Source organism: Centroberyx affinis, unplaced genomic scaffold (assembly GCF_046629955.1).
Source record: "Centroberyx affinis isolate AG114_WGS23_722 - 3 ecotype Tasmania unplaced genomic scaffold, CSIRO-AGI_Caff_v1 ptg003857l_1, whole genome shotgun sequence".
Taxonomy (NCBI): domain Eukaryota; kingdom Metazoa; phylum Chordata; class Actinopteri; order Beryciformes; family Berycidae; genus Centroberyx; species Centroberyx affinis.
In genome coordinates, this window is record NW_027281704.1 from 169,390 (window position 1) to 182,197 (window position 12,808).

At 40.7% G+C, this 12,808-nt stretch overlaps 1 protein-coding gene across 2 annotated transcripts; it reads left to right on the forward strand.

The window, feature by feature from the left end:
- The first annotated feature begins 462 nt into the window (after positions 1–462).
- Positions 463–11,540, forward strand: cul4a (cullin 4A). Of its 2 annotated transcripts, none has more exons than XM_071541367.1 (20): positions 463–1,054; positions 1,858–1,973; positions 2,533–2,636; positions 3,420–3,489; positions 3,616–3,689; positions 3,796–3,958; positions 4,051–4,140; positions 4,294–4,376; positions 4,821–4,888; positions 5,846–5,964; positions 6,089–6,281; positions 6,432–6,536; positions 6,690–6,800; positions 7,598–7,692; positions 7,821–7,928; positions 8,525–8,638; positions 8,769–8,874; positions 9,001–9,173; positions 9,876–10,028; positions 10,157–11,540. In XM_071541367.1, exons 1-20 carry the CDS (start codon positions 913–915, stop codon positions 10,250–10,252), a joined length of 2,283 nt encoding a protein of 760 aa, XP_071397468.1. In that variant the 5' UTR covers positions 463–912; the 3' UTR covers positions 10,253–11,540. The 2 variants fall into 2 exon arrangements, with proteins under 2 accessions (XP_071397468.1, XP_071397467.1); XM_071541366.1 differs by having other exon boundaries at positions 7,598–7,683; positions 10,157–11,539.
- Positions 11,541–12,808: the final 1,268 nt, after the last annotated feature.

Here is a 12,808-nt window from a genome sequence, read left to right on the forward strand (position 1 = left end):
GAATTTAGCGAATTCATGATGTTCGGTCCCGACACAACACTGACAAGTGAAGCATATGGCTCGAATCTAGCAACTGTTTAGGCCTTGCTTGCCTGACAAGTCAAACACCGCCCATTTGGACGGAACTCCTTCTGTTTGCAGGTGATATAGGGGCACGTTCAAGAGTGTCCAGCAGCAAGAAAAGTTAATTTAGAAGTACGTTAAATGATCTCTCAATACATTAAAAACTGATTTCTGAAAATGTATAAATTATGTAGGCACGCATCATCAATGGCAAGGTTTTTCTTCTCTGTGAAATTAATTAAGCACATCATGCATACGGGTTTGTTTATCTAACGATAAGAGTTCAAATTATCGCTGAACACAACTCAAATGCTGTTCACCCAAGATGCACCTGTCCAACTGAACTGTCTAGAGAAAAGCCATTTTGTTATGCTAGCTAGCTATGTGGCTAAAGCCACTAGTAATGTGGGTCTGTGATATTACAACAAACGCTATGTTGTTTTTATTTTTTCCGTTGCTTATAGTAGAAATCTAATATTGAAAACGTTAATATTTGTCAGTAGTCTGGAGTAGAAAGGAATAATGAAGCTCTGACTTTAAGTGTGCTAGAGAAGAGGATAAATGGTAGCTAAAGTCAGCTACCGTAATAAGTAACATATCGTTAGCTAGCTATCTGTTTACTTAGCTAGCTATGTTATTTGGTTAATTAGTTAGCGGTTGCTTGTAAATGTGTTTTTAACTAGTGAATTTGTATATTACGTTCAACCAAAGACAGCGGTTTCAACAAAGTGACGCTGTTGCTGACAGTAACAGGCGACTGAACAATCTAGCAAAACACTTCAGCCAGATAACCCAAAGCAACCGCGGCGTTGGATAGAGCTAATATTTAGTTACAAAGCTAATCTCATAATGGCAGAAGATATACGACAGGACAAGAGAGCCAACTTCTCTGCTTTAACGGAGCACAACACCAATGGGGTGGCGAGGACCTCTGCTGTGGCCTCCAGCAAAACTGGCGCTTCAAAGAAATTAGTAATCAAAAATTTCAAAGGTAATGTTACTGACCAGTTTTCTCCAATCTTAGCCTACATCATTATTGACTGGCCAACTTATTTTATCACGACAGATGATAAGTATAATTTCGCTAACTAACGTTACAGCACAAAGTGGTTTGTCTCTGGGTGATTTTCCTCTTTTGATGTCCAACGTATACAATTAGCATCCTAACCTAGCGCTGATTAGTTTGTTGTTGAGATGGTTTCAGCAATAGCACATATTATATTTTATATGGGCTTATTTTCTTTACACATATGCCTATATCCCTTCAACATTCCCTTGTTAATGTATTCATATTGCTTGGTGCATTGATTTAATAGGCTGAAGGAGAGTATGACTGGTTTTTAGAGGTTCTCTCTTCTTTCACGATCTTAATAAGCCTGTCCCTATGGCACTCATCTCATTTCATATATGCTGTCTCACAAGACATCTGTTAGCAGTGCTGGTGTAAATTATTTGGTATTAAATACAGGCTAGCTAGTTCCAGAAGTAGGGGAGCCATTTGTTGTGGGGTTATTTGAAAGGTTGTGCACATATATTTAAATAGACATTGCTTAGATCCTGGAATTAACCTCACTCCTTCACTACAAGTTTTGTCAGAGGCCAGTGGAAAAGTCACACTGGACCCTAATCCTTCAGAATTGATCATGTCCAACTTTCTCTTGTTTGATTTCAAATGTTTTCAATCCCATCAAATGCTAATGTTTCATTACAGCCCTGAGTTCCTTTTCAGCTTGTTCAGAAGTTCTCAGTGTGCAGGACCTATAAGTTAATGTTTTTGTTGGGCTTGTGTAACAGACAGGCCAAAACTAGCTGAGAACTACACTGAGGACACGTGGCTGAAGCTGCGAGATGCAGTGGGTGCCATCCAGAACAGCACCTCCATCAAGTACAATCTGGAAGAGCTCTATCAGGTTTGCTCTCCTTTTTTTGTACTTTAAGTGTATGATCTAAATTCTGAATGTGTGTTCGATTTGTGTCTTTGTAGGCTTTTGTTAGATGTAGTATTTCCCTATTTCTATTTGTGTCTGTGTTTTGCTTGTGGATGTTTTGTTAGTTCCTGGGCTGGGCTTGACAGATGGAAATTGTAGGCGTTGTGCTGAAATGATTTCTTTTGAAACTTTTTGATGCATACACATAGTAAATGTAGCCCTTTATTTTTATCCCTGAACAAACCTTGCAAAGCAGTATGCCCTGCTTAACATAGCCTTGCAGTGTATTTTGCTTTCTCGTGTGATTTACTGTTCATCCTAGGCTGTGTTGGCTTGGAGGGCTGCCCTTACTATTTGTACATCATAATTTCAGGAATAGGTTTTGATTAATGTATTGAAATTTAGAAGTCATCTTACTCTTACTTACGTGCTCAGTCTGCTCTTTGTATTTTGCATATACATTTCTAACCATCTGTATCTCTTGTGTTGTTGTCTTCCCTCTATGCCTTTGGCCTCCTCTCTCTTTCTGAAACACTCATAGGCGGTGGAGAACCTGTGTTCGTATAAAGTCTCCCCCACGCTGTACAAGCAGCTGCGGCAGGTCTGTGAAGACCATGTGCAGGCTCAGATCCACCAGTTCAGAGAATATCCATTTTCGTGCATGACTGTGTCAGGCAAATTATGTGTCGAAATATTAAGCGTGGACAGATGGAAGTGATGAGTGTCTACATATTTACATGTTTTTCACATTTTGAAACACAACACCTTGTGGGAAAGAGACTTGCATGACAGTAGGTCTGACCTCATGACACCTCTGTCTTCACAAGCACTTGTTTAGGGGAATTCTAGATTCTGCTCGTTGCAAAATTCGATATTGATCAGCTGATGTTGCAGTCTTTTCTCACAAGGGGGCAATATAAATCAAGGGAGCAAATTGGCCTCTGTAGCTCAGAATTTGTTCCCCATTTTAAATTGAGTTGTTACTTAAACTGTTCATGCTGTTGGATGCATAGTTTGACAATTGGTAGCATATACATGTCCCCTAAAACTACAACTTTACAATAGAGAAAATAAAGGCAGAGACTTAAAAAGAACATTTACTTAACAAGAGCAATGGCTGTGCTGGCAGGTTTTTATGGTTTGAGTTTTTATGCAACTGCCTCCTTAATAATAACCTTACTAGCCTTTATTAAGAGCATGTGTAGAATGTGGTAATGCTAACCATGGAGGTAATGAGTGCCATATAAAGTCATTGATATGCATGTTTTTAACCAACTAATAGTGAGTTAAGTGTACCTTAATTTAAAGTGTAACCAAAGTGTTTAGATGGGCTGCCTGGCCACAGCAGTGCAGTGAACTGTGGTCATTCTAAGCTTTGTTTGAATAGAGATAAGTGAATGGAAGACTTTTCCTTAACATGGAGCTCACAGAGTCCTTGGACAGCCTCTCCTTCCTGAAGCGGATGAATCGCTGCTGGCAGGATCACTGCAGACAAACTGTAAGGTTTGATGTTTGTCAGATATACATATTCAAAACTGTGTTTCATTTATGTTTTGTTTTGTTCTGCCTCATGGTAACGACTAAGTGTGTACATCTCACTTAAAGTGTTTTTTCTCCTATGTAGATTATGATCCGGAGTATCTTTCTTTTCCTGGATCGTACCTATGTGCTTCAGAACTCCCTACTTCCCTCCATCTGGTAAAATACCAGTTCATTCCATCTAATCTGTTTGGTTAGATGATCTTGACAGCCAGCTGGTCTGTTCAACTGCATTTCAGAGGCTAAAGTTATCTGTGTGTTACAGGGACACAGGGTTGGAACTGTTTCGTACCCACATTGTGAGTGACAGCGCAGTTCAGAAGCGCACGGTGGATGGCATTTTGGAGCAGATTGAACTTGAGCGCAATGGAGAGACGGTCGACCGCAGTCTGCTCAGGAGCTTACTGGGCATGCTGTCAGACCTGCAGGTAACTGGATTGTGTGTCCAACAAAACAGCTCATTAGATGGGCTGAATATATGCCATTGTTTTTACTTGCTGTGTTTCTCACTCTTTTCTAGGTTTATAAAGATTCGTTTGAGGAGAGATTTTTGACTGAGACCAATCGTCTGTACGCAGCAGAGGGACAGAGGCTGATGCAGGAGAGAGATGTGAGTGAGACCCATCGTTTATGGGCCTATAATTGTAGTGTATCATCTTCTATGGTCACAGTTTTTCATCAGTACCTCAGTTATACACATGTCAAGGATAGGTTGGTTAATTTCGTGTGTATATGTGTGTTTTATATGTGTGTATGTGTCCAGGTGCCTGAGTACCTGCATCACGTGGCTCGTCGGTTGGAGGAGGAGAATGATCGCGTCATGAGCTACCTCGACCAGAGCACTCAGTAAAACTCTTCTTGATTTTTATTGTCCCCCATCTTTCAGAATGCCTTTGAGAACTCTCTTCACAGCAAAATGGTCAATGTTAATTTGACTCTGAAAGTGTAAAAATCAACACTATGCTGGTGTTGACATAAGTCCACACCATCAGAGTTAATATAACACTTTTTTAGGTCGTTTTGAACACCCGTCCCAGAGTCAGCTCTATGAACACACAAATCTATATTCAACACTCCAGTCAATTCCAAATAATTGTCAATGGAAAAACAACACTTATTAACACTGGAAAATGTTCTCTATTCTGTCAGTGAGGTTGCAGGCATATTACTGAAAAGGGGTTAGAGAGAGGATACAAGATGAAATGGCAGACTTTGAAAATCTGTGCATTTATACCAGCTTTTGGATGGTCACTTTGACTGCTTTCTCATTTTCCTTTCATTATTTAACAGGAAACCTCTTATTACCTGCGTTGAGAAACAGCTTTTAGGGGAACACATGACAGCAATACTACAAAAGGGTAAGGCCGCTGAAAAAACTTAAATATGTCCTTAATATTAGTGTGGGTGTGTATACAGGCATGTGCATAAGAAAGCGATAAATGCATGAATACTGAATACTGATTGTTTATACAAGAGCATGATTTGTGTTTGCATTGTTTGTGAGTTAGAAGGCTAGGAATTGACAAGGACCTGACAACACTGTAATGCTTTGTTACAAGGTGTATTACCTTTGACACTGTGATTCAGTTTCACATATTGTGACATATGTTACATATTGTTGAAATTTACCAATACAGACAAACTGTATTTTTTAAGCACTCTTAAGGGACAAATGGAGGTAAAAACCTAATTTACTTAAATAGTTACCTTTATTATTGCATAATTACATGCAAATGATACATACTTGAAAATACCATCAACACAACTTGCCATAGTGTACCGAAATTGCAATAATATGTAAACGATGTAAACATTTACACACTAATGTGGCCTACTTTGTGCTTTAGAGAGTGAAATCGAAAAAATCACTTTATGGTTGGATCTACAGTTTAGGGCTTTTCAATAGTCTAGTTGTGTCTCGTCAGCTGAGTTTATTTAGCTCTGACAGATGTTGTTTGCAGACAGAATTGCTTTTAGATTCCCCCTTGCCCTGTTTTGTTTACTTTTTGAAATCTGAATGGAACCCAGATATCCGTTTTGATACTACGACTAAGACTCAGCAGACGTTTGTTTGGTGTCCATACAAACACAGGAGCAGCTGTGAAACACTTCTAATCAAATTTAGAGCAGAGTCCATGACTAAAGCAAACACATTTTTTTCTTCCCTTGTTTTACAGCTGTAAAGTGTCCAATCCCTGCATTAATTTTAGGATTTGTAGATTTGATTCAGTCATGAAAAATAAAAAATGAATTGATTTGTTTGTTTGTTGGATACAGACACACACAGACTCTAATTTGTAATGTTTTTGTGTCAGGACTGAGCACCCTACTGGATGAGAATCGTGTGACTGAGCTCACCCTCCTTTACCAGCTGTTCAGTAAGGTGAAGGGAGGACTCCCCACGCTGCTGCAGTTCTGGAGGGATTACATCAAGGTATACACAAACACACATAAATACAACATACAGTATTATCCTCATGTATACAGGTACATACAGAGCCATGGCATGTGTCAGAAATGCACATGTACACTATCATGAAACATTTTTCTGGTCTCAGTCCTTCGGAGGAGAGATTGTCGGCACACCAGAGAAAGACAAGGACATGGTGCAAGACCTGCTGGACTTTAAGGACAAGATGGACAATGTGGCACAGGGCTGCTTTGCTCGCAATGAGAGTTTCATCAACGCTATGAAGGAGGCCTTTGAGACCTTTATCAACAAGAGGCCCAACAAACCTGCTGAGCTCATCGGTAGGTCAGCAGAAAGAAATGTCCCATCATGGCAGTTGTGGCTCAGATAATGAGATTTTTTTTTCCAGTATTACACTGTGAATTCTTGTCGTGGCTTTTATTAGTCCCAGCGTGTGATAACAACTTCCTTGGTTGTTTCTCCCTGTCCAGCTAAATATGTGGACTCTAAGCTCAGGGCAGGAAACAAGGAGGCTACAGAGGAAGAGCTGGAGAGAATTCTGGACAAGATAATGATAATCTTCCGCTTCATACATGGTCAGTTACACTTTTGTGTGTGCGCGTGTGCACAAAATTGTGCTGTGAATGCGTATGTGAGCATGTTTGCTTTATTATTACATAAGTGTTACTTACCAATATGTAGCTTGTTACATTTTGATTAAAGTTTTTGATTTCTCTTTCCTCCCCTAGGCAAGGATGTGTTTGAGGCGTTTTATAAGAAGGACTTGGCCAAGCGCCTGCTGGTTGGCAAGAGCGCTTCTGTTGACGCTGAGAAGTCCATGCTTTCCAAGCTCAAGCATGGTGAATATCTATTTTTCTATTTTTTTTTTGTGATTGATATTTTTATTGGAAATTTTTATGAGCTACAAAAATAAGACAGCATACAATAAACACAAAATAAAAATTGGAATAGTACCAGTGCACATAGACCATGACATAACAAGACATATACCATGGCACATACACATATAACATGCATATATAAAAGAAGAGACATATCTAGTTATCTAGCTCAATGTCTGTCATAACTCAAACCATTAATCAAAACCTTAAGTGGTACCATATGCTATACTTCTCACACATGTGATGACATTGTATCCTCTGACACATGGATATATCATAAAGGTTTTTCAGAGGTTGATATGAACTCTCACCAGCAATTTGTAGGATTTCATATAGCTCAAGGTTGTCTTTGGCCTGTCATAAACTCATGATGGTCTTAATCATGAGATTTCTCCAAAACCTCAACCTATGAGTGACTCTGTGCAGTGAGTTCAGCAGGGTTTGTGAAATAGAGAGAAGAGCAATCACTTCATGACAACTACACGGATATGATATGTCTGTAATATGATAGGAAAACTGACAGTCTCTAATTGCATGCTTTGAATAAACTTTCAAATAAAAGTCTTGCCTTGATGCTCCCTCTCAAACACTGTATAGAGAAGATCTTTCTCTAGATGTTCCTGCCCCAAAACAGTATAGCAGTTGAAGCATCAAGCTAAAATGATTCATGAAAACCAACATGGACCGTTATGGGTGCATATGGGGGTGTGAGAACAAGTGAGTTGTGACTTTGATGTGGTTTTGACTTCCTCCAGAATGCGGAGCAGCATTTACCAGTAAGCTAGAGGGGATGTTCAAGGACATGGAACTGTCCAAAGACATCATGATCCAGTTCAAACAGGTACATTCAGTTTCTGCACACGTACCGACATATACACAAGCAACTTAACTTGTACAAGTTATAATAGTATTCTGAGTCACTGAACTGAGCAGCGAAGGCTATGAGTTTGAGGTAACCCAGTATGTTTTTCTCCCCAGTACACACAGAACCAGAGTGAGCCCAGCAACATAGAGCTGACTGTGAACATCCTCACTATGGGCTACTGGCCTTCATACACACCCATGGAGGTCCACTTGCCTCCAGAGGTAACTGCTTGTTTATGTGCTTGTGTGCACTTTTCTGTATATACTAGGCTTTGACCCTACTGACAGATATGCTGGAAATAATGACCAGCACTTTACTTTATTTATACAGCACCTTTTTAAAACCAAGGTTACAAAGTGCTTCACAATAAAATACTAGAATTAAAAACATAAAAGCATATATCACATGAACAAAAACACCGGACCCAAATTTCAGACAGCATAACAGCAAAAATAGCAGCTTCAAGAGCTATTGAAAGCAAGGGAATAAAAATACATCTTAAGATGTTTTTTTAAAAACTGGCATCTGTGCAATCCCAAGATTTAAAAGCTGTTTAATGCCACTTAACATTTCATTTTGTAGGATAAGTAGAACATGAGCAACAAGCTATTTGTTTTAAGAAAATTTATTTTCTGCTAATATTTTAGTACATTTAGCCTATTAACTTTTTATTTGTGGACAACAATGTGGCGTAGTGAGTAAGGAAACCATCGACTGTCTCAATGATGGCCATTTCTAAACTGAGCAGGGTGATCAGCTGATCATAACATAGTGTACACAATCTCAGTAAAAAAATCCTCTCTTCATCTCTTGGTAGATGGTAAAGCTCCAGGAGGTGTTTAAGCTCTTCTACCTGGGGAAGCACAGTGGGAGGAAGCTGCAGTGGCAGCCCACACTGGGCCACGCTGTGCTCAAGACAGAGTTCAAAGAGGTGAGGACATGCATCATAACCGGGCATAGGGAGGGGAGGCTAGTTGGCATGTTCATATTTCTCATACATCACAAAGTGTGTCGAGAGAAAGCACCTGAATCGCACTTATGTTGATCATGCTATCCTGCAGGGCAAGAAGGAGCTGCAGGTGTCTCTGTTCCAGACGCTGGTGCTGCTGATGTTCAATGAGGGAGAGGAATTCAGCGTGGAAGAGATTCGCACCGCCACTGGCATAGGTTAGACACTTTTATGTCTATGTCTCTTTGGACCTGTAATACTATTTTATCATGGGGGAATGTTGTAGAAAGTTGTATCGCAGTTGACTGTACAGCACATTATCATTTCCCCCTTGCCCCGTACAGAGGAGGGGGAGCTCAGGCGTACGCTGCAGTCCCTGGCCTGCGGGAAAGCACGTGTCCTCAATAAGAACCCTCGGGGGAAAGACGTGGAGGATGGAGACCGTTTCAATTTCAACAATGACTTCAAACACAAACTTTTCCGCATCAAGATCAACCAGATCCAGATGAAGGAAACGGTATGAATACTGGCAGGGACTTCCCCATTCTTCACACTCTCCTTCCCTTCATCCTGGGCTCGCTTTAATGCTTTTCGCTGCTGTAGACAGTAGCCTCACAATGTTTTTCCTTATGCAAAATCTATGTCACATCCAAGGGAGACAGGCCTACGGAAGATAGAGAGGGTGATCTTCCCCACTTTAAAAAAATAAAATAAAATCCCTAAAAAGTAGATTGATTAGGCTTGGGTACGCAGGTTCCTACGCAGGTCTAGAAAGTCTGGAAATGTATGCTAAAAGAATTTGGTAATTTCCAGGTCTTGGAAAGTCTAGAAATTGCACAAAAAAGTTTGTGAAAGTGTGGAAAAAATAATGTACTGTCCCAATATACCTCCATCATCTCACATGTTTTGATATTATCTGTAGAGTGATATGGTAGAGTTAGTAGGAGCAAGATGACTATCAAAATGAACACCAACCAAAATCTTCATATCAACAAATTAAGGTCTGGAATTTTGTAATTGAAATTTTTGGGTGATAGTGTACACTTTTGACCCAGCAATTTACTGAACCCTGTTATGCTTTTGTATCGAGCTCTGCCCTCCTCACCTTCTTCAGTCACAAGCCTCCACTGCTCACATTAGACAGTACTCGAAAGGATTCTTATAAACTCCTTGTCATTTTGGTGTGTGTGTTTGTGTGTGTGTGTTATTCCCCCACCAGGTGGAGGAGCAGGTGAGCACCACAGAGCGCGTATTCCAAGACCGGCAGTATCAGATTGATGCAGCTGTGGTGCGCATCATGAAGATGAGGAAGACGCTCAGCCACAACCTGCTGGTGTCGGAGCTCTACAACCAGCTGAAATTCCCTGTCAAGGTATTTTAGACCTTTGAGTACTGTCACTCCTCCCATTCTTATCTCATTCTTCTCTGTAGTTTATTTCATCTTTGACACACACATACACACACACACACATAGCATCTCATTTGCTCTTCTCTCCACAGCCGGGTGATCTAAAGAAGCGGATCGAGTCGCTCATAGACAGAGACTACATGGAGCGTGACAAGGAGACTCCTAACCAGTACCACTATGTTGCCTGAGGTGGCGCCGCTCTCTTGTCATGCTTTCCTCATGGCGAGCGTAGAGCTGGCCCCCGAAAACAGCATACAGCCCTTCAGCCACCCGACTCTCCTCTGGTGCCCATCTTTCCCTCCATCCAGGATCCTGGACCCGGTGTCCAGATCAGACAAAAGCTCCAGAGAGACGAGAGACTTGGCTGCACTGTTCCCACTCGGCGTTATCTTCAGTGGGACTCTGAGTACGACTGGTCTGTGATGGGGTTGGAGGAGTGGCCCGGGTTGTTGACGGTCGGTTGATGTGACTTGCAAATCTGCTAACGCAAAACTCAACTGAAAATAACTAGCACTTTCCCTTTTTTTTTTTTTCTTTTTTTTTTTTTTTTGTTGTTTTGTTTTTTCTTGGGATTTATTTTTTTGTCTCCATCACTTTGGTCTAAATTCAGTTATTTTCTGCTGTAGTTGGTTTGTCTTGAGTTTTAAGGTTTTTTTTTGTAGTTCTCCATTTGGCCGCTTGCATTGATGATTTATAACCCTGGCTGGTAGTTATCGCCTGATTTGGCAAAGAAACAGTTGTTGAGAGCAAGGACACATGGACAAAGACACCAAGAGAGAGACTTCAGAGGGATGGAGCGGGGCAGAGCGGTTTGGGTCGGAAGTGCGGGGTCAGAGGGAGGGTTAATTGTTTGGGATGCAGCAGCTAAAAAACACGCGGACAAGCCACTTGGGTATTCCTGTAGCTATCTCATATATTTTGACCAAAATGTCCAGTGTCATGTGCTGAATTTTTGTAGATCAGATTGTATTCTTTGTAAGAGTGAGAAAAGTGAACCTGAATAAATGGATATTTAATGAGTCAATGAATGACTGGCAGGTGATCAGTGAGTCAAGCATCAGTTGGTGCTCGGTTTATATTTTTTCTGTTTGAAAAAATGCCTGGTCCAGTCTGTGTGAAGGACTTCCCCCACTGTGGCTTGTGTGCTTTAGTTCTTCAAGATGACAATGTGACGCCTTCACAGACTAATTTGATTTCATCCCATGAATCTGAGTAAATATTTAAAACAACAAATTATCGCCGGTTGGAACAAGAGCAGCTCGCACCACTGTGTAACAAAGGGAGGACTTGTGTCTTGTATGCAGCCGTTTTGTGAAGCTTAGGATCCAGCTGTGTAATGTGCAATTCAGACAAAAAAAAAACATGGACGTCACTTAGACCAGAAAAGGTTTGTTCTACATTACAAACACAAAGCTGTCTTTTCCCAATTTCTATCACTCAGTTCCAAATGAGAAAGTGGATTGTCATTTTTTTTCTTTTTATTTCCTTGGATTTGATGATAACGTATTAAAAACATGTTCATTCAAGTTGGGATTTAAAATAATCATCACTTGGACTGTGAAGGTATTCATGAAGGGACTTAACAGATACATGTGTGTCTGCATTCTTAAACGATCGTCCTCTCCTTGTATGTTATTTATTTGTTATTCTTTGCTTGGCATCACAGCTCCCTTCTGTTGCCATTTTGGCTCCCTCTTAGCAAAGACAGCTGGGTCAGATGTCAAAGCCAAACCATGTAGCTGAAGGGAATGGTGTTCAATTCTTTACAGGTCCTTCCCTTGCATGACATTGACACGGGAGGTGACTTCGTGAGGGAATGTTGCAAATATTGCATTGAGTAATATTGCTCCCTCCCCCACTTCCTTCATTGTCACATTAATTTCAACACATTGGAGCCACTGCATGGTGTTGTTATGGGCTGTGATAAGTATGCGGAACAACTTCTGGGCCTATGGGTAACATTTGCTAAATAGTGCACCTCCTAAATAATGTTTTACACTTGAGGTCAAACATCAGTCTGTGGCTTTTATTGCAACCAGCAAGAAATTGATTTGGGGTAAAGATAAAAATGGATCCATTTATGATTTTCAAATTTCAAATGACTGAAAAATGGAACTGAGAATTAAAGTAGAAGTCCGGATACTTTCACAATCTCAGCAGGGAATTTTCAGCTTTCATCCGATTGAGGAACTATTGGGTTTAAAGTAGACATGCTAATAAAGGCGTTTTTTGGGGGTTTTTTTTACATCGTTTCCTCTGTAGTCACAAGTAGGTGAATGTCCTTTGTTGAAAAAACCTGGTTCAAATATGCCAGCAGAATGTAGCAGGGTCCTGATAAGTCTTGGAGAGCAGCATTAAGGCATTCACTGCGTTCCTTCGAGGGTTTCTGCACACCCTCGTGAACTGATGAAAGCCATCAGCTGACTGGCCACAGAGCGCAGACACTTTGCACTGTGCATGGGGCTGCGCGTGGAGCCTCACATGCTGCAGCTATATCATATATTCGACATATCAGTTGATCATTGCAGTTTGATTTTTGATTCACCCACCACTGTCACTACTGTACCAGCCAACTAGATATTTAAAATATATAATAGGACCTTAAAATGGTTGGTTACCCACAAAAGAGGCAGGAAGACAAACCACAGTGAAGCATTTCCAGTATTTGGCTTGTGGTTGGTTTTATTTTCTCACTCTGCGTGTAACCATTCAAAAGCTGTAGCTGTCCAGTCCTGCACACAGCA